The sequence below is a fragment of the Zonotrichia albicollis genome, chromosome 12 (genome assembly GCF_047830755.1).
Source record: "Zonotrichia albicollis isolate bZonAlb1 chromosome 12, bZonAlb1.hap1, whole genome shotgun sequence".
In the NCBI taxonomy this organism is placed as follows: Eukaryota; Metazoa; Chordata; class Aves; order Passeriformes; family Passerellidae; genus Zonotrichia; species Zonotrichia albicollis.
In genome coordinates, this window is record NC_133830.1 from 17,087,211 (window position 1) to 17,109,939 (window position 22,729).

The 22,729-nt window shown below is 39.4% G+C and overlaps 2 protein-coding genes across 3 annotated transcripts in view; one reads left to right on the forward strand and one right to left on the reverse strand.

Annotated features, from left to right (window-relative positions):
* CENPP (centromere protein P) overlaps positions 1-22,729 on the reverse strand; it is a 119,186-nt gene that overhangs the window by 67,281 nt on the left and 29,176 nt on the right. The window lies entirely within an intron of this gene.
* Positions 13,743-20,221, forward strand: OMD (osteomodulin). Of its 2 annotated transcripts, none has more exons than XM_074550098.1 (3): positions 13,743-14,041; positions 16,257-17,209; positions 17,747-20,221. In XM_074550098.1, the coding sequence occupies exons 2-3, from the start codon at positions 16,279-16,281 to the stop codon at positions 18,064-18,066; spliced, it is 1,251 nt and encodes a 416-aa protein (XP_074406199.1). In that variant the 5' UTR covers positions 13,743-14,041; positions 16,257-16,278; the 3' UTR covers positions 18,067-20,221. The 2 variants fall into 2 exon arrangements, with proteins under 2 accessions (XP_074406199.1, XP_014121444.2); XM_014265969.3 differs by having other exon boundaries at positions 13,744-14,028.

A 22,729-nucleotide genomic window follows, 5' to 3' on the forward strand; every position in this document is an offset into this window, starting at 1 on the left:
TCACTGGTAAGGTTTAAAAGGAAGCACAGAGAATGCAAACAATTCCCTATATAATCAGGGTTAATGCAATGGACAACAGGAACCCTCATGCTCTCTAAGCCCATGAATTTTATACAGGTATTTGTGTAAGAGTTTCACCAAATTTAAGTCTGCTACTGAACTCCTACTATAATGGGAAGGCTTTGAAAAAATATAGTAAAGTCCTAAGTCCATACAGTCTTGATCTTCTCCTTCCAGAGCCTTAAAAACTCTCTTGCCTTCTCACTCCTTCCTCTGGCTGTGCATCCAGACTGAGAAACTCTTTCTCCAGTCAGCACCCAGAGATTCATAGAACATTCACAGAAATAACTGCAGCACTACTTTTGAAGAAACTACCTCTACCCTCACTCTTAATAAATAATCTCCAAACGATTTTATCAACTGCTTAGGCTTGCACCATCCTTCAGGCAAACTCAGCCAGTTTAGAAGTTTAAAAAAAACTTCATCTGTGACTTAAAAACCACTGAAAATTTTGCATTACAACAGGGAAGCATCAAATGGTCCATTGTAACCATTTCCTGTAGATTTTATTTTTAATTAATTTCCTAGATCACCTCAAATTGATAGGATGCCTGTCACTTAAGAGAAAAAAAACTATGCTCAATGACCCTCTACTATTTTCAGATATCATTCTTCAGCTGGCATTTGTGGTAATAATAATTAATAACTTCCACATCTTGCATCTTTGGCCTGCTTTAACACAGACAGGTGTATGTGTCAGGCACACAAGCATTATGATATAAAATGCACCTTACACAATTTCAGCAATGGTTTCTGAACATGGACAGTAATGTAATTAACAGAATAGTAATTAACTGATGGACACACTGGTGGTCAGTGATCTTCCCACAGAACAAGGCATTTCAGCATTGGCAGATAGGAAGAAAATCTGTCAAGAAATCAATTCCACCTTTACATTCTCTACAAATGTTACAGGGAAAGGAAAGAGGGAGAAAAAGAAACTTGACATAAATCCTTCTCATTACTGATTCCTTGTACAAGTAGCTACATTTGTCTAACAAAAAAATTAATATTTATTCCATCTAAGATTTTCAAACTTTAAAGGGCTCCTCTGTTCTGACAATCTGCCAGGTCCCTACACTACAGTTAAGAAATTTCACCAGAGGGTGGCAGCCTGCTGCTAGAAATAGAAGGAAAAGTAATTCTAAAGAATAAATGACAAAGGCTGTCAGAGCACTAGAAGAGTCCAGTAAACATCACAAACACTGATTAAGCAGAGGGGCCTGTTTGAGAGCTGCTAAACCCTACTCTACACCATTAAATTACCAAGGGATGATGAAATAGTCTCATTTTTCGAAGTCTTCTCCCCATCCCTTTTCCCAATACCAACCCACTTAATGCAGTACTTCAAATACAGCAATAGAAAGAATGCTGCAGCATTAGTAGAGAAAGAGCAGCAAACTTAATAAGATACAAAAAGTTTAAAGAATATAAGATACTACTAAATCATTATTTCAACTTTCACCATCAGCTGTGGCAAATATACACAATGTAAACCAAAACATACCTTCAATAAAACACATTTTCTTTCCTATGACCTAGGTGCTTTCTCCTGCTGCTAGACTGAGTTAAAGAAGGTGAAGAAATGTTTATTTTATTTCCTTTTTCAAGTATTAATAGTGTCATCCTGCTCTGCCCAGGATGAAGCCTGCAGGAATTCAGTGTATCAGACAAGCTGGCTAGAAGGGTCAGGAAGGATGGACAGAGGAGGAGCACAGCTTTTGGATCTCACTGCCTGATCCTAAGAACAAGGAGTTGCAAATTCCTGAAGGCACGGTGAAGTTTGGCTGGATGAGCAGGCAGTGAGGGGGCTGACATGGCTGGAAGGCAGCGAGCACAGAGAGGCCCGTGGTGAATTCCAGCTGGAGGTCAGCAAGTGCCAGCACACCCCAGGGCTCAGTGCTGGCTCCAGCCCCGCTCCCAGCTCCATCATCATCTGCCTGACAGGGCAGAACCCCTCACAAGGTCACTGCTGCCTCATATGTGACTCTCTGGGGTTATGCTGCAGGAGAAATTGAAATAAACAGGGCCAGGAGACTTCTTCTCCTTTTTAATGCCTTTATGAAAAGTGATCAGCCCAGGATGGGGCGGCTCGGCAGGGCTGCAGTCCCCGTCCTGTCTCCCAGGGCGACTCAGAGGAGGAGGATATGGCAGCTCTGTCCACCAGGGGCAGAGCCGGGGGATCCAGTCCTCGTGGGAGCCTTTAGGGCCTGATGTCCCTGTCAGGTGTCACTTCTCTCAGTGTCTCAGCTGCCTGGTGCCGGCGTTGGGACGACTCTGTGCTCAGGGCGAGAGGGGCTCCGCATCTCTGCAGGCTCAGCCATCGGCTCCTCATGTCCAGACACCACTTGAGTCTCTCAATTCTTATTTGGCTCGTTGTTTTTGGGGTTTTCTCGTTGCATTTTGGAGTCGAGGTCCCAAAGCCTGCTGGTCTTGGAGTCACTTTGCATAACCGCCCCCACCCTCTCAGGTGTCTTCCCTATGCTGGAAGAGCACGCTGCCTCGGGGAAGGGCCATCACCGCACCCAGCCAGGGCTTTACTAATACAAAAGAGGAGATAAGCCTCAACGACCCGGTATTACAATAACAAAGCACTAAGAACCCTGGCAGAGACAGATCTGGCTGCGTCTCTGTAACTCTTTCTCACAAAAAAAATATTAACCGAATTTTTGTTCATAACAGAAATGGCCAGCAGTGTAGTTCAGCTCAGGGAAGGCCAAAATCCTGTCCCTGGTGAGGAATAACCCCCTGCACTGGTGGCTGATGGCTGACCTGGACAGCAGCTTTGCAGGAAAGCATCTGCGGGTCCTGCTGGACAAACTGAACATAAGCCAGCAATGTGTCCTTGTGGAAGGATGGCTCCCTGTGAAAAGTGTATATTGTATGGCTCTAGCAGATATTTACCACATGTATTTTGATATATTGATCATTAGTGACGTATTAACATTTTAATAATATGATAAACGTACTTTTGTAGTTAAATTAAGAACTATGTTAGTGGGATTTTTTAAGAAAGGAATGAAGGACTCACACCAGATAGCAGCCCCAGGACACCTAAATCTTTCAGAGAAAGAGAATTTATTGTCCTGCCTTGAGGGTACTGTTAGGATTAAAAGGAAGAAGGTGGCACTGACCAGACAGAATCCTGTATTTGAATGGAATTGATGCATCATGTACAAAGTGTATGAATATGCAATGGGCTGTTGTTTTTAAGGGTTAATCCTTTGTTAATGTGGGTGCTTTTTCAGGCTCATGCTGCCCAGAAAAGGTACCCGGACGTCCATAACTCTTTGTCTTTATTGTGTCATATTGTCCTAACTCAATTTGTCCAAATTGTTATTACTCTAATTGTATTACTATTTATATAACCATTTTATTACTATTAAAAAAAATCAAGAAGGGAAAGTTTGGCTATTTTAAACATAATGGAAATTTCCAGAATGTTTCATGAGTATCCCATTAGGAATTCCTGCACCTGCATTTCCCAAAAGTGAGTGAAATGACTCAGACCAGAGCAGTTGAAAAATATAAACCAAGAAGTGCAATTTTTAACCCTTCATATCTGTTTGCTAAAGGAGCAAAATATCTCAGGTACCTAAACCAGGTTGTGCATAGAAAATCCGATAAGACTTCACTGTTAAGCAATTTTAGAATCATTTAAAGTAATCTCAAAAGGCATTTACCCACGTCCTAAAAAGAAACGGCTGTTATCTCCTGAAGATACTCATTCCATATTCATTCAATTGCCAGTTCAAATATTGCACTATTTATCCAGAAAAACTATGGTACACCGCAACAGACAAAATAAACGTTAATATTTCAATTTCATTTTGATGAGAATTTAACAGCAGCATGATAATAAAAGCAGTACTAAACCAAAAATAATGAAATTGTGTTCTGAAGGCTCTTTTTTTCCCCCCTCATTCTCTATGTTTAGAATTTAACATTGCTTCTTGGGCTTGTGTTGGGACTTTTCCCCTCCTTTCTGGGGAGACCAGAGACTTGAGAACAAAGCTGCTAATAGGAAACATATGGAAAAGTTCTGGAGTAAATGAAAATCTGACTTGAATTCCAAATGCCACGTATCACATACCACGGTCTAAATTATCTGCTAAGATAAATGCAGAATTTACCCTCGATACTCAGTGAATCATGTGAGATGGAAGACAAGGTTATGCACGAAATAAACAAAAGCAGACTTGCATGATATTGAAGAGATTTCCAAAACTAATCAATATTTTGAAGCGAGCTGGGATGTTTCTCCAAGCCCACGTGAGCCAGTAAAAGATTGGCTCAATGGAACATGCTGCCCTGCTGCAGACAGCCCTGCTGCAGATTTTCACATAAAATATGAACATTCCTACCCAAGGGAACAGCCAGGCTCTGCATTTAACCACTGGGCTGCTGAGGTTGCAGTGGGAACCCCACACAGCCATGAACACCTTCCTGTCCCAAACCCCTGTCCGGGGGAAATGTGACAATTCCAATGTGACAACAATGAGATTTCCCCACAGCAGCACTGGGGACTCAGTTTTGATGAGAATCTCACACATTTCCACAGGCAGCCAAGCTTTGCCCACACTCCCTGTGCAGCAGGGAATTGAACAAGCCTGGATGCACCAGAGTGAGCAGATAAAGAGCCCCTGGAGAAGGGATTCACACACCTGGCTCATCCCACCTGTGCTACCCAGCACCTGCACAAAGGTTTCTGTCAGAATCGGGCACAAACACTGAAATCAACAGTTTCTCCTCACAATTACATTTGCAGGAACTATTACAGTGTTACAGTCTCTGCTAAGAATGGAAAAAATCTCCAGCTGTCAGGCTGCCAGAGGAGGGAAAATTTCCAGAGGGACAGAGAGGGAGCAAGTCACAGACACAAGCATGGACTTGCCTCTTAATTCTTCAGCTGGTGTTATTTCCAAAAGCTGTTTAAACATAAAGACCAATGAAAATATTTTTCTTCCAAAAACACTCTTCACAGAACACTTTAACTCATTTGTGGAAAAAAAATAACTGGCCTGCCATTCTAAAAGATAGCATTTTACCAAAATTTATATCTTATTTAGGCCACCAAGAACATCCAGTCACCATTATTATCCTTCTGTCAGCTCTGTCTTATCTCCTTTCTATTCTCCAGGGCAAAACAAGGAACAGACTGAATGAGGGAGTCACAAGTTGGTAAAAGGGCCTAATTTTAAGCATGAAGAAACCACTTTTGTATTAATTTCATAAGAAGATGTCCAGATTCAGGAAGTGACAGAATCATCCAGTATTCTGCAAGAATAATAAAAGCAACTGTCTATACTCATTTCTCCAGCAGCTATACTGTGATGCAGCTTAATTACTACTTGCTTTAGAAAAATTCCTAGATTTATTAATACCTAGAAATGAATAACTTCAGGAAAGCTTACTTGGCTTTTTGGAATGCATATTTTTCACTTATAGTTTAAGCTAATACATTCAGTTTCTATTTAGATGTTATCCTCCTGTAAATTAATATTACTGGCATCTTATATTTCCTCAGATACTAGATTTTACGAGGAAAAAGCCTTTTGACTTAACTCCATTAAAAAATTACTAACATAGAAAAACAATAACTTTCTATGATAACTTTTAGATAACTTTCAGAAAGACAGCAAAACTAAATGTCAGTACAAAATTAGAATATTTTACCCCCATGGCCCCTGGCTGCAGAATGCTGTCCTTTAATAGGAACAAGCAGGAGCATCATGTAATAAGATGAATTTTGAGATGAAAATCAGGGTACTTTTAGGAGCTATTTTCCATGCAAGCACCTACCTAACCTGGGCAGTTAATGATCTCTCTGACAAACTATGCTCCTGTACAGTGGCCTGGAAATTTGAGATGTTTGATATGAAGATAAAATCTGTTGAGATGCCATACGGAAGAAAACACTTCAAATCTCTCACCACCATTATCACACCAGACCTCAAAATCACTTTCTTAACCAGCATGCCAAGAGATCCCTTGTTTCCCCTGTCAGGACCACAGTTAACAATGAGCATTTATAAACCCACAATAATTTATTTCAGAAAAGTAGAAACTAAGTCTGATCTAAACCCAATATTCAATATCCTTCTTATTGCTTCCCTCTAATAGATGGAAGAAAAAAAGTAGTCACCCTTCATAAAAGCCCTTTATCATTATTTATGCTAAAGTCACCAGCAAAGTGAGTATTTTAAAAATATAAAATGTTTCTTACCATAAACTAACTACAACTCTTGGTGCTGTTTTCCTTGAGCGCGTTCCATTGGAGCACACATGTGTAAGGCAATATTTCATTACTCCTGTTTCAGGAATGCTTTGCCTTAGCAACACTGTGTTTTATGGATTTATACTGCTTCTAGTGCCTTGTGCTTGGGACAGAAAGGGTAATGTATGCTTCCCACTTGAATAGTTCCCTCCCAAAAGCAGAATGCACAGGAACCTGAGAAGAGGAGAAAATGTGAGCATGGAAAACACATCTGTCAGATGTGCAGCTGCTTTGTAAAGGCACTGCTCTGTCCTTCTGAAAGGCACCCTTACCCTCAGACATCTCACCATGGCTAAACCCAGCATCCACTTCACTCATTAGCAGCTCAAAACAACCATCCCAGTCCCTGTTCTGGGGCTGCTTTCACAACACACAGACTTATTTAGAAGTTTCAGCATTAAGCCAAGTGTTTGGCAAAGATGTGAAGGGAGATCTAGACAGCTGTCTTGCATTAAAAGTGACATTTTTAAAGGGAGCTACTACTATCAGCTCAGTTCTGTTAAAGTTTAATCACTCAAAGCACTCATTTCATGCCATTCCCTTACTAAGACCCAATTAATGTTTTTAATAATTGATTTTTTTAGAACAAAAAAATTATAGATGCTTATATTTTGGCTACAAACAGCTTCAGGCATTTACTCCACTCTTCAAAAAGCAATAGGACAAGGCAAGAGAAAGTGTTGGAAGCAAGACAGAACACGAACACACTTGCCAGATTACTATGGAAAATCTGTAATGTCCAGATCAACTTTTCCTCCTTAATGAAATGGAAAGAGCAGCTGTGGCTGCCCCATCCCTGGCAGTAGCCAAGGCCAGGTTGGACAAGGCTTGAAGCAGCCTGGGATAGGGGATGGTCCCTGCCCATGGCAGGGGATGGAGCTGGATGAGCTTTCATCATTCTGTGATTCTCTGAGTGCTGGTTTAATGTGAGCCTTGCTCAAGCCTTCCCAATAAGGCCTTTTAAGGATCCCACAACAGGTAAGAGAAGAAACAACTTCCAGCCAGAGTGATTGGCTCAAAGTGAGACCCCCCAGAGCTCTGCCAAGGAGGAGCTGTGACTCACAAGTTACTCAAACCACAGAGAAACCCTTTTGATTTGATTAACTCCCATAAATCAAAACACACATTTATTTTATATGTCAAGCACGAGCATTGCTTCCAAAGGACCATTAATATTAAAGAAAGCCCAAGCAAAATGGAGATCAAAATGGAGAGTAAGCAAAGGAAATCAAGGGTAGAGAGATGATATCTTTCCTTAAAAGACAATACACCAGGGTACAGAATGATGTGTAATAGCACCTGGTGTTTCTGTGAAAGCTTCCAAGTCACAGATTCTGGCTGCATTAGAGCTGCACTGCAGGCCACAAAGGCAATGTGGTGCCAGCATTATAAGGTTTCTGCTAAAAGGAGAGGATTTATTCTCTTAAAGAAAGAAGGGATAATAAAAATTAAGAACCATTTTACAGCTGATGTTCCATTTCCAGACTGTAGGAGAGAGCTGAGCAGCTCCTGGCAGAACCCTCTGCACCACCAGGCTGGATGGTTGTATTTGCTAGAATATTTCTAGAGCAATAGGTATTTAAGAAAAGAAACACATTCTGTAGTCATTGTAAAATCAAAGACTATCACTCTTAAACACACTCCAAAGAGTAAATAGGAAGCACTTTCCATCACGTACAAGGGGAAAATTTCTGCTAATGCAAAACATTTTCCTACTCATGATCATTCAGGAATGCTTTGGCAAATAACTTAGACAACTATCCTTTATCCTTGCCTGGAAGTGCCTAAAAAAACCTTATAAACATATGATTTTCAGATTGGATACAAACCTGAGAACAATCTGAAGTTGCAAGTACATTTTCTAATTCTTTAACCAAAACTGCAGGAAGTCCTTAGCTATAAATGAATGAAACAAGCTAATGAATAAGGTATTAATATAAGTTATTATGGTAGAATTCTCATGATCTCTTTTAGACACCTACCAGTTTGGGGCACTAAGTCACCAGTTCTGCTCAAAATAAATAAGAAGTGCCTGCTTTGGAATAGATACAGCTCCATTACCTTCCTCACTTTCTTCCCTTCCAGAACACTGTGTTCTTTTATTTAAAATGTTTATTAGTGAGTACAAGACACCTGTCATATACTGTGATCATTGATATAATTCTATATAAGACACAAATCAGGCAAACTAAAGACTATTAAAGTTTGAGGTCCAACTGCTAATACTGCCTCAAGAAAATGAATATACCTGCACCAGTAAACAGTGGTTGCAAAACCAGACAAATATTCCCAGAACTCCACATGGGAGGAAAACACAGCCCAAAGTCATCTTGGAACAACTAAAGCAGGCTGTACAAAAATACAGAGTATAACACAAGCATATTTATTAAACAAGGTACTCAATTACTAAAAACACAAGTGTCAGCTGACAACAGCAACTCTCCTCAGCAGAGATTTATAATTTCATACAGTTCAGGGTATTTTAGAGTAACCAGACACTGTTTGCTACAGATAATATTGCTTACATCAATTTTCAGCTTGTTTTTTATTCCAGTGTAAATTGTTTATGTCTACTTGTTACTGTGTTAGTAGAAACATGATGAGTACACTACAACCCTATTTAGATGCCTCTTCTGTAGAAAGTAAAATCTATCTATTTCAAAAAACCACAACCTCTCCCAATATATTATTAAATCCTTCTAATCTTTCTAATCCAGCAATATATTCAGAAAAATGTTAAATCCCTCTTCTTCTGTCAGTCCTTCAAAGTCAACTGTCCACTACCATAAACTGAAATTGTCATACAGAAAACCTCACATATTATAAATTTGAACATGCCAGGAAATTTGATTCTTTGCTTTTGCAGTACCAATTGTTCCTTGCACATGTTCATGCACAAGTGTAACCAATCTCTAATGAGATCAGAGCTCCTAATGTATTGCTTCTAGATGCAGAGATGCTTCCAGTGAATTCAGCCCTAAAAATTCAGTGTATCACTGTTCATTAGTAGAAGTTACTCAATAATTTCCTATGAGATTATAATTAATTCCCATGCTACAAGGTCAATAAGCTCAACTGTTTTAAGTTGCTCAACATGTTCTTCCCAGGAGCTCTTAGCAAAACAAAGCAAAACATTGAAAACAGGCTGCACAAGATGTGGATTGCCAGAGTTTGGATCTCATAATACCACCTACTAAATGGGAAATAAGTAGGGACCACACAACAAGGTTCAGGTCAGAGGCAACAGAAAGCACCACATAGGGCACAGCTCTGTCCTCCTTGGCTTTTTTAAACAGATCAGGCCTTGTCTCAGCTCTGTTGATATGATTTGATGGCCCCTTTTCCATAACCTTTAAAAACACACATTCCCACAGGGACGGTCCTGGAATTTCCATTCCATGAAGAGCAGAGCACCACCAAAGCCTGGGAGGGCTCGGGCTGGGGGCTCTGCAAGAACACCACCTTCAGCATTGTTGTAGTGTGTTGTTAGGTTTCTTGTGTTATTTCCCCAATTTATGTATTGTTTCCCCCTATTATGTGTAAAATGGTTTTGTCCCCCCCAGTTTTTCCCGCCACAGCCCTGATGTCCATTAGGTTACCATGGTTACCCCTGTGTCTGTCACCCAAGTTACATAATTTCTCCTACCCCTTTTTCCCTTTTTAGTGAATCTTTTCTCCTCCCTGGGCTCAGTCAATCACCCCCCACTCCTCCTGGTTTTCCAGAACTTTTGTTCCCCTGGAGGTGTTGGTTGGCTGGGGTCCCGGGACCCCTCCCTTACCTTTTGATTATTGGTTTCCATGGAGTGTCAGTTCTGTGAACTTCATACCCTCACCTTTCCCGATTGGTTCCACCTGTACCCACCCCCCCTCCTTTATAATCCTGTTTCACCCCCTATTCGAGGCCACTTTCCCGGTTGGTTTCCCCACGTTGGGTCCCGCAACACCTTCAATAAACCGATGTTTAACCCCCGGGAAGCAGTCAGCTCTGTTCCTCGCCAATACCAGCGGTGTGAGCCAGTCTGCAGCCAGCGCAGCCCGAGGCCCTCAGACACCGAGGGGTGCTGGCCAGGAATTGCAGTGTGGCGTCGGCCTTTCGCCCTCAGCTAGCCGGACTTCGAACATCGGGCCACATACGCGTCCCCCCCCCCGCACAGCATCTCCATTTGCTGAGCTCCACACTGCAGTGTGACCTTTCAGAGGGGTTCTGGCACAGGGTAAATAAATCCAGTAGCCACTACAATGTTCAGGCAGCTCTGCTGAAGGCAAGCACAGGTAAGAAGCACCCCTGGAACTCCCACTGCAATGTTCAGGCAGCTCTGCTGAAGGCAAGCACAGGTAAGAGCATCTCTGCAATTCCCACCACAATGTTCAGCCGGCTCTGCTGAAGGGACACAAATCAGGCAAACTAAAGACTGTTAAAGTTTGAGGTCCAACTGCTAATACTGCCTCAAGAAAATGAATATACCTGCACCAGTAAACAGTGGTTGCAAAACCAGACAAATATTCCCAGAACTCCACATGGGAGGAAAACACAGCCCAAAGTCATCTTGGAACAACTAAAGCAGGCTGCACAAAAATACAGAGTATAACACAAGCATATTTATTAAACAAGGTGCTCAATTACTAAAAACACAAGTGTCAGCTGACAACAGCAACTCTCCTCAGCAGAGATTTAGAATTTCATACTGCAGTGGCTGCTGACAGCAGGGCTGGGCTGCCAGTTAAGGCCTGAAAATCGGGATGCCAAGAGCTCCTGTGCCCACAGTGTGACTGAAGCGCAGCCCAGCCTCAGTGACATTGCCTCCAGCTGTTTCCTACCCACAGACTTAACAAGGAACCAAATTACAGCTTTCACAGTTCCTGGGTATATCTGACTGGGCACTCCCTTTTTTACTGTGCCCTCACTCACAGCAACAAACATCACCAATTCTTATCTAAACCACAGAATTCCTTCAAAATTGTCAACTGAAGGCTTTTAAATTCTGAGCTTGAGGCCTTTTCAGACATCTGATAGCAGGGCCAGACTTTTGCAATTTAATAAGATCATGTTTCCAACACAGTCCTCAGGCCTAATTTCCCCAGCATGGCTTCATTTGAGTTTCCTAAACCCTCTATAAACAAAATGCACTTTTTTCCTCCCCTTTTATTCTTTATAAGAACTATTATAAATTTTGGAGGGAAAGGAAAAAAGAACTTACCAAGGAAAATCCACCAAACACAAAGAAACCTAAGAATCTTTTACAGTCAGACAGTGAATAAAAGGAAAAGGTCCAATAATTGAAAGTAATTTTTACCTTCTTATTATCAGGGCCACTCATCTCAAGGCCACTGGTGATCTTTTCTACTTTATCCCAAGAACATTTTGACTAAAATTTGGAAATTGTAATTGGAATTGTTTAGTAGACCATACTCAACTAGCTAAAACCCCTTAATAAAATAATAGACTAGCCTTTCTTGTGTCTTCAGCTCAGAAATAAAATTGGAAAAGCTGACAAATCTAAGAAGTTGAATACAGTTAATGGGGATGGTGAAATTCCAAAGATTTTAATTGAAGAAAAGGATCCATCCAAGTTGAGCTAAAGAAAATAAATCAGCTTGAAGCCAACTCAGACTTCTAGCTTCCCATACGTCCCACTTTGCATCACAACTGCATGAATAAAATGATGAAAAAAAAATACAAATCAACATTAAAAATAATTCCTTCCAAAGCATTCTTAAAACTAAAAAACAAAACATGCTGAAAATTCAATAACTTTTCACAGCCTTTAAAGCAACAAGTCTTACATGAAGGATGCTAAATTTAATCCTCTCATTATCTGCCTTGTAAGGAAATTCCTGCCACACCACAAATGAAAATGAAGACCAAACCACACAATTTGACCAAGATCACAAAGTATAGACTTGTTTGTCTCCAAAACAGCTCTTGCCACAAAACAGGAACTGAATCTTAATATATTCCATGGCTGGAGCTGCATCAGCCTCTGAAGCTCAATGTGCTTCAAATCAAGAGCTTCACCACAACTTTTCAAAGGACAGACTCTTCTGTCCTGCCACCATGGATTTTTAAATTCACCATGAGATTTTAGATCTCCTAAGAGCTTAAGAGATTTTGGGACACAATCAGTAGTAGAAAACAATACAAAAATATCAGGTATGAAATTAGAACTCTAATTTTTATCTTTGGATAAAATAGTTTTATGTATATTTTACTTCTAACTGTTACTAGAACAAAGCTTCCAAAAATATGTGCCATGTTCTTTGTCTTGTGCTTAAAAAACACCCAAACTTTGTAGCAGCCAGTAACATTTTCCTAACTGGTCATAAAAAACTTGGTGGGGCTTTTTTCATCTCTCACTGTGTATGTATTCTATTAATTATTTAAAAAAAATAATTACTGGTTTTGATTTAGTGGTACAATGGAGCTGTTCAACTATTTGTGGCACCCTTACTCAAGGACTATGGAGTTTTAATTTCTCTCTTTCAACCTCTCCTTTATATTCTGCATTTCTTACCATGACTGCTTTAGTTTATTTCCAGTTTTGCCAACTCCTACAATATCACTTTGGTCATGACTTCTGGTGCTTTTCTGCATGTTAGAATTACATATGAATTATCTTCTTATATGTGTTCTTGTCCTCAATATTAGAGAAGAAACTTGAAAAGGCTGAGCAAATCATCAGCTTCCTGAAGCTCAAAGACAAAGAACGTAAATTTACCATTGCATTTTTAAATACTTCTAAGGCACTTTTTAAGAATCAGATTCTTCCTTGTGAACAGATTTTGAAATAAAGTAATTCTCATACTAAGCCAAAAGCATAATTAAATGCTTTGGATAAATCATACACTTAAACCACTTCACAAAAAAAAATTTCCATTTTGTCCATCTTTTGCATATATCACAGGTATTTAAGTATCATACAGCAGCAAAGGCAGATAAGTGTACCTTCTTTCTTTAATTCCTCTTAAAACCTAAGATGAATACTTTTCTTGAGCAAAATGGTTTATGTTTCATGTCCTAATTACCCTTTGCACAAGATTTATGCTCTCTCTATGCAACTTAGCAAAAAAGATGTTGGAAATTTATTATGAAGCCTCAACTTTAACCCCACCACACCAACAGCACTGTATAGAACAAATCCTGTGCAGGAAGGAGACAGGACATGGACATTGTAGGGGCAAAATAAGGAAGATGTTTATAGAACTTATTTACAGCACATGCTTCCCCTTGATTTTGGTAAGGGTAATCTTTTTGCTGTTTCTTAACTTCACCCTCAGAGGACAAACCCTTCACAGAAGTGAATCACTGCAGCTGGACCCGCACAATGAACTAATAACCTCTGTAATCACTTTTGAAGCCTTATTCTTTTTTTTTTTTTTTTTTTTAATGGGAGTTAGTAACTGAAAGACTCTTGCCAATTACATTGAAGGGATTTGAACAAAAGGAGAAATTGCTTCACAGCCTTATGACACAGCATCTACAGCAAGTGATGATGTGGCACAAAGCAGTTTTTTAGATTTTACTGGCAAATCAGAAGTGGGGCCACAAGGCTGTTATTTTGTGTTGCCTTCCCACAAAATATGGCTTAGAGAGACCTTTTGTTCCTCCAGCTGGGGTAGGCTATGCCTTAGATGATTTCACCAGCACAAGAACTTGCTGCCCTCTACACTTGAACTTCTCAGACATCCAAAGAGTAAGTTTTCTTGGTAAGCAGGAATAAAACGAACTGATTGTGTTCTTTTTCAGTGAAGAGTGATTCATGCATGTTCTATAATATTTAGTTTTCTGCTTGCAAATACAATTACTGAGCTCTGACTTGATTACAGATGGTAAAGAATCAAGCTTCTGAGATTTTCTATTGTTTTTCAGCTTTGTAATTATGTGTTTTACCATATTGTGTGCATTTCTGACCTGCATTTCCTGTTATCAAGTTTCATGAGTGTTTTAAAGCTAGTTAAGTTCTTAGAAATATTTCATGAAGAGGCGTCAGTGTGCTCTGAGACATCCCCTGCAAGCCAGGCAGGACAGTTACTATTCTATCAGTAAGACACAGCTACAGCCAAAATACCAAAATGTCTCCCCAAAACCAGCTCCTCCCTCTCCATTTAACCTGTGAGAGACTTTGCTACATATTACTTTTTATTTGTCATTTCATCTAAAATGATGGGAGCTCTCTTCACATTGCCCACATGGCAATTAGATCAGTCCCACAATGGCCTCATTCCTCAAAGTGAGATGATTTATCTGAGTTTGTCCCTCCTGGTTTCTAAGGACAACTGGGGCACCAAGAACAAAAATTATTAATTGGAAGTTTTGTGACATGAGAGAATAGATCCAGAAGGTGAAGCTCAAGTTCTAGACTGAACAAGAGGGAGGAATCAAAAGGAAATAAAGAGCATGAAAGAGGCAAGGGGGACAGACTGGGATCTGTCCCACAAAACCAGAAGGCAGCTGTGGGAGTTAGAAGCAGATTTTAGATAGACACCAACTGGACTGATTAGAAGATATTCTGATATACACTGCCTGAAATGTGAAGCCCAGCAAATTCCTCCTGAAGCCCAGAATTCCCTCTCACCCCAGCACAGTGCATTTATGCAGCACTGTGGTGCCAGGCTGCTCTGTGTCTCTGCTAATTGGTAATTAGCTCAGACATCCCACACTGCTGCAGGGACATGGAGTCCCTGGCTTTGCCAAGGACCTACCTGGAGAGCAGATCCTGACTTCAGTCAGCCCTGGTTTAAGGTTTTCATCAGTTATGAAACTCAACTGCACTCAAATGCAAAGTTAGATGTGCAGGTTAGGCAATGGCCCATGGTGACACCAGCCACTGGCACACACAGCACAACTGCAAGGATGCAGCAAATTCCAATTGTTTGTTTTTACTTTTCTCCTTAGAATTCTCTCTGTGCTCTTCAGTTCATAGACTACATCACCCATTAGGTAGTCACCACTAGGAATCACCAGAAATGACTGCTTGTCTCACCTCCTTTGTTACTGAGAGTGTTCAGTAAACAAATATTAACAAAGAGACCCTTGGGTACAAAACATATATGAAAAAAATAAAGAGAATAACTGTTTTTCTCTCTCTGCTTCAGGGTATACTGAGCAAAGTCTCTTAAATTTTTCCATGACTTCTGTGGTTTGACTTGCAGTGTAACATTTTGACTCATTGCTGCTTAAATTGAACAGCTTGACATGATTCACAACTCATTCTGCCAAATAACATGGTTCCTTTGACTGCATAAAGTACTCTAAAAGGTTAGACTGGCTTTGAGCATCAGAAATTTGACCTGCAAAATCATTTGCCTTTCACAACATCAGGATTTCACCTGAGAAGGGTATTTGGGAAGTAAATTAGTTCACAGCTATAAAGAACATATGATTAGAGAAGCAGAAGAAGACCACAAAGACAACTTACCACTGAAGATTTATACCATGTGCAGTGCACGATGGTTGAGTTGCACTGGCTGTAAATAAATGATGGAACAGAAAAATCACATCTTCCTTAACACAGCACTACATCAGTTATGTTTTGTGCAAAATAGAAAAACACCACAAAATGCCACAGAACATACAATTTGCAAAGCCACATAGCTTTCTACTTTACATAACATACACAATGTTCTTTTTATAGAAAAAAATCCTGTTATGGTACCCTTCAGTACCAAGCACAGCACAGGTGGACAGCTGACTTCAGACTTGCCTGAAGTCAGACCAGAAAACCTCTGTTTACTTCAAGGACAGTAAATTTTTAATGTGGAAGGTACAGATCAGAACTTGGGTTTCCTAGTAATGTCACAGATAGTGCTGCCAAAAAAAAGGCATTATTCTACAAACTCCATTAGATATTGCTGCTACTTAAAACTTCTGTGCTATTTATTTTACAACTATCTAAAACTTAATGTTTCTTCTCATCAACAGGTCACAAGATATCAATTTAAATATGGGGATTCTGAGCCGCCTATTGATCCTCCACCTCCTCTGGGCTGCTTTGGTCTTTTGTCAGTATGAAGACTATGATTTTGAGGATGAATATGGTGGGGAGCCAGATCATCAAGCTCCATATTATTTTAACCCAGATGCTCAAGTTGAAGCTCGTTTTCCTTTCCCAGTTGAGTGTGCCAAGGAATGTTTCTGTCCACCAGCTTTTCCCTTATCCATGTACTGTGATCACAGGAAACTCAAGACAATCCCAAACATCCCTAATCACGTCCAACAACTTTACCTGCAAAACAACAACATTGAAGCTGTGCCTGCAGGACCATTCACTAACGTTACCTTCATAAGGGAAATCAACCTCAGCTACAACAATATTAAATTCCATATGATTGACCACGGGGTTTTTGCCAAACTTTCACACCTAGTGCAACTTCATTTACAACATAATGAGTTGGAAGAATTTCCATTCCCTCTGCCCAGCTCTCTGGAGAGGCTCCTCCTTGGTTTCAATAACATTTCCCGGTTACCTGCAAACGCATTGGAAGGATTGCCCAACATGACCACGCTCGACCTTTGCAATAACTTACTGGGTGACTCAGTACTCAAAGAAAAACCCTTCTCAAACATGAAAAATTTAATGCAGCTCAACTTATGCAACAACAAATTACAGACAATGCCTCCCGACCTGCCACCATCACTTAGGCATCTTTCTCTTGAAAATAACTCCATTTCTCATATTCCAGAAAATTATTTCCACAGACTCCCCCACATCATTGCTCTAAGAATGTCCCACAATAACCTGCAGGACATTCCAACCAACACCTTTAATCTACCCAACCTTCTGGAACTTAATCTTGGACATAACAAATTGAAGCAAGTGTTCTATATTCCAAGAAGTTTGCAGCATTTGTACATTGAAGACAATGAAATTGAAAGTAGGTTGATGGTTAAACTTTGTAAAAAGCAATAAACTTGGTGGATTTTGGCATTGGTTGTGGGAGGAGTGTAGGGAGAATATCATCCTATATTCTTTGGGATGCAATAGAAACACATCCTCAGTCATTTGAGACCAATTTGAAATTAGAGAGGATTTAATTTTTGAAGATTTCCTCTAATTCACAGTTCTTTGTAAATATTAATACCAGTTTCGCATGGAACAGCTAATTTTTTTCTGAAAATTGCCTCTGATTTAGCAACTGATAAAAACATACACAGAAAAGGAATTATGAAAATATTTCATTCTCATAAAAGAGTAATTACAAATCCCTTACCTCACAACCTTATCTTTTGCAAGCCCCCAAACTGGTACCATTATCAGTTGAGAGATGATTTAAAACACAGAGAAGGGTTATATTACTGCGCACCACAAAAACATTTTCCATTTTAAATTTTAAAACATAAGTTTCACTTTGCAATAGTGAAAAACATAACCACTTTCTGCATTTTAATTCCTATTTTTCACTCCCTTACAGACATCAACGTTAGCGTGATGTGCCCCACTCTGGACCCACTGAACATCAAGCAGCTGACCTACATTCGGGTGGACCAGAACAAGCTCACGAGCCCCATCAGCACCTACGCCTTCTTCTGCTTCCCTCTCATCAGAACCATTTATTATGGAGAGCAAAATGTCACTGTCAGCAGGCCAAGCCAGCTCAGAACACCGGTGTTCCGGCGGTTCCTGACACCAGAGGAATTCCAGCAAGCAGAAGACAATCAGGAAACGCTCAATGAAGAAACAGAAGAAAATCAGGAAGCAGAGGACAGCTATTTTCATCCTTACTATCACTGAAGTAATCAGTGTTAATAGGTATATATGGAAACTTCTCGTTAGTCTGGGTTATTCATATCTGTGAGAGAACAACTGGGCACTTTGGGATATTCAAGATGAATCTATAAAGTGCAGATAGGAGTTTAAAGTAGGTAAATGTCCTATTATTGGTGTAGTAAAAAACAATACTAGGAACAAAGAGCACTCACCTGAGCATTAGATAAAGGTCTGACACATAACCTGGGTTCATCATGGGATCACCATTGGGTGAGCAGCCAAAGTGAAAGAAAATTGGCCTGAAATTCTGTTCTAAAGTGATCTAAATGCAAAATAACTAAAATATAAATCAGTGTATAATTCAATAGGAACAAGTGATTAAGGCCCAAAATTCATCCTATTGCTAACAGCAGTAGCAAAAAGATGCACTACAGAAAAGGACAAGAGACTGAGATTACAAAATACTTCTACAAGGTTCCTCCACATCTCCCAGAAATACAGATATTTCTTCTTCCAATTTCTAACTGGACGAGGACATCACAAATATGGAGCTTCAAACCTTCCCCATATTATGTTCCAAGTGTCCTGCCAAGCTGTATTCTATTATTCACTTCTTTGGATGTCCTTTAACTGTCACAGTCTTTCAAAGCAGATTTCAGCTTATTACTAACACAGGCAATAAATAATCTTTCACCAAGCTGCTGGGATCTAGGGAAAAGCATCTGCATTAACACAACTGAACCATTAGCATTTCTATTTTCCCTATGCTTCAGCCCGTGTTATTTTAGAAGACACATAGAAATGTAATGGAATCTTTGCATTTAGAATTATTCATCAAGTAGGACAGTTACAAAGAAAAGCATTGCAGGCTGTTTTAACTATTAATTTAACTATTGATTTATCCCAATTAGCTGTATTCTGCTTCAAAGTACAATCAACATTGCTTTAAGTAACATGAAGAAAGCTTTGAGCTATGCAAACTTTTGTTATATCTTATGCCTAGAAACAGATCCAGATAACTACAGGGGAAGATAACATTATAAAGCACTTTATTGCCTTTTTTATCACTTCTTTATTTTTCAGCACTTTTTCCCTGATAGAGCTTTGCTAGCTGTGAGGAAAAAAAAAAACCTATTTTCAACAGCAAAATGAAATTTTTGCAAGTGATAGATCCATACATCATACTTCCAACTTTGCATAATGTTATGTAGTTGTCCTACACTTAAAAGCACAATGTAATCAGATTTCTATTAGAATTTGAGAAGCTAGGCAAGTTTCATTTTTTTCGCTTAGAATTTCAGGGGTTTTTTTAGGCCCATACTCATATTTATGGTTTCTGATGTATCAACTGAAATGTTAAGAAAATGAAAATACTTAATTACTTCTTTTTAAGAGAGAGATTTATTGTAAAGCTATGAATATAAACTTTAAGAATATATATATAGTCTTTAAGGACAACTGGTTGTAAGAATTTGTGGGTACAAAATTTATTCTATTTCATTAATTTGTGGATCTTCAGCCAACTAACTTGAGAAATCTGCTCCTCTCTCCTTCCCCTCTTTCTTACCTGCATTCTGAGCAGATCCTCTATTCATAGCAAATTATTTTATGGTCACCTCACAAATTCACAGTGCTACAGAATGGCTGCTTTTAAAAAAATTATTAATGTTTATCACCCTCAAACACCTCTGGGTTTCTGAAAAAGGAACATATACATGTATTCATTCCTTAAGTACTCAATATCATTTATGTACACTATATACAAGAATTTAGATATATCTATAACTTTATTGCTTTATTAATACATACATGTAGTATATTAACCTTTCAACTATTTCAGATTTTAAGTGAATGGTGCTCAAAATGCAAATCTAAAATAAGAGGCTTTTTTGAAAGGCTTGCTCAGCTTTAAAAATAAAAGAACACTATTCTGCTATAGTGAATATAGCAGATATTTTATCTTTTATCACATCTTTTATCACAAACTTTTTGCTTTTTAAAGACATCTATGAAACAAAGCTTAGCTTTAGTTTTAAAGTAGAAGTCAAAATATTGATGTTATATACATTTCTTAAAGTCAAACTGGAAATTATTGAAAACTTCAGAGCTGTCTTATTACACTCGACTCACTCAGGTGGAACATGAAATTTGCATTACAAGCAAAACTATTATAACTCACTTTTCTTTCAATGAATATTATCATATAATCTTGTAGCACATGGGACACTTATTCCAGAAAGGCTTCTACAATGGACAGAGAACTCAGATTTGGCAGCCTTAGAGAAATGATAATTACAATAAAGTAGTGGATTAATGGATATCTAGCTGAGTGAAATTTGCTCTGGTAACACAGGGGATGCTGTCTGTAAAAGTCATGGTGTTTTTGTCTTCCAAATATCTTGGAATTCTCTGAGGAAATCATGAAGGATGTGGGAAAGGGAGATCCTGGTCCAAACAGCCTTCAAAAACTCCTAAAGTTTTTTAAGGAAATTAGGTTGCCACAGATTAAAAGGCAACATCACAAATAAAATTCTAATAAAGTATGAGAAACAGCTTAAGAATAAATGGCCAGTTCTTGCTTTGGAGGGAATCCCAATGGTGGGAACTTTGCAGAGGGCCTGTGCTGGGATTTATTCCATTTAAAATGCTAACAAGAGATAGACAAACCAGGCTGAGAAGTGAGATGGCAACAATGAGTGCTAAGTGTTGCTGGAGAATGGCTGCAAAAGTCCTCAGGATGCTAAAACAGCCAGGGGAGCTCATCACAGCTAAATGAGAAGTGATGTGCATGGAAATGATGATCTCAGTTCCACATTCAAACTAATGAAGGGTGACCTCACATCACCACTCAGGGAGCAAGACTAAGAAGTGCTCCAGCAGCAATAGGTGAGCAGTGAGAACTGGCTCAGCACCCAGGAGCCACAAAAAGGAAACTCACATGTAGAGAGCAACCAGAGACAAATGGAAAACAGGAGACACCCAGACACTGCCATAAATCTGTGCCTCACTCATTGAATGCAGTATTGATTTCCTAAGGCTCAGGTAGCTGGTGGAATTACACAGGGCATGATTGGAAATGATTAGAGCAAGGTCACCCAAGGTAAGGATTGGCTTCTATATCAACAACATGGAATGCACTAGGGCTCAGCACAGAGATGGCTGAGGGGGTACAGGAGATCCCCACAAAATTATGGGTTGGACTGACAGCAAGGGTCTGGGATCTGCTCCAGTACCAGGGAAGGAGCCACCAAATGCAGCTCATGTGCCCCATGTGCCCAAGGACACAGTGGCTGCAGCAGCAATTTTAGACATGGTCTTGAGAAAAGACACAGTAACTGTGTTCCTTGGAGGAGATCCATGAAAGGTTGCTAAAGGAAACAGTAGGGACAAAAGTGTTGAGCTGGAAATAGCTGGAGAATGAAAGAACATTTGAAGACAGGACAGAGACAAGGACCACACATCATTGTTGTGCTCTCTGCCTTCCCACAGCATCTGTCCGTGGGCACGGCTGCACACAGGATATTGGGCACTAACCTTTATTATTAATTCCACACCAGTTCTGGGTTATCATTATCCTGGTTCTGCTCCTCACTACCACTGCCTTGAGACACTGTAAAACAAACTCACTTCATCTTTGCTCTTGTACTTACCAACTATACAGTGCTTTTAAAGCAGGAAATAAGTTCATAAACTAAGAACTAGACATGTTATTGATTTCATCAGTAACAGCAAAACCTAACAATGAAATAGCTTAATGAGTTTGTTTACAGCACAGTCAGAAAATACAGAAACAAAGCTTGATCTGAGTTTTAACTCTGCATCTCCATGAACAATTCAGGTAAGGTGCCAATCAACAGAAGTTATTATAAAAATCACAAGAAAGAGAAATAAAAATAGTTTAATCCAACTGTTTATATTCCTTTCTTTAGCCCAAAAAAAGTAGGAATATATTTTGCTTTGTCCTGATAAATATTTTTTACACTTTGCTTCAGTACTCTGGTAATAAAAGTTCTGTGGATGACCAGAGAAGCTCCTTTAGAAAAAACAGATGCTTTACAGTTCACATTTTCTGACTTTAACATATTCACATTCCACTTTTGCAATACAAATCCATTTCCTTCTTTGTTGCTCAGCCTTATCATTGTGAGCTATAAGCACAGGCATTTCCTACCTGAAAAGCAGCAAAAGGGAATTTACTGTATTTTTAACCAAAAAAATACACATTGAAGAGATTTCACTATCATTTTCCAATACTGCTGCAAGAGTATGAACTATTCAGCTATAAGCCAATTTGTGCATACACTATTGCAACTTATGGAATTCCACAAATACAAACATTTTAAATGTTTTAACTGTTTTGCCCAAAATTTATATTTCTAACAACCTAATTCATTGAAATGCAACCTTGTAATTCAATGTATTAATTCATCGTCTACAGAGGAAAAAATTCCCATATTCTACAAGTAGAACACAAGGAAAGCAGATAAATGTGAGGCTGAGCCATGAACACAGTAAAGCAGATGCTCTGAACAACACAAGGAACAGATGCCTGGAACACTGAAGTAAAAAATGGATAAGGCCAATGATTCCTGGAGCCCTGACTCAAATGTCCCTGTGGACACAGTAACAGCTCCCAACAAATGATGGCATTGTCATAAGGAAGTAATGCCAATTCTGGAAGGAATTC

Bases quoted from the DNA above. Each gene is read 5' to 3' on its own strand.
- OMD (XM_074550098.1), top strand. From the start codon at position 16,279: ATGGGGATTCTGAGCCGCCTATTGATCCTCCACCTCCTCTGGGCTGCT. The intron at 17,210-17,746 runs GTAGGTTGATGG...ACTCCCTTACAG, and splicing joins TGAAGACAATGAAATTGAAA to ACATCAACGTTAGCGTGATG.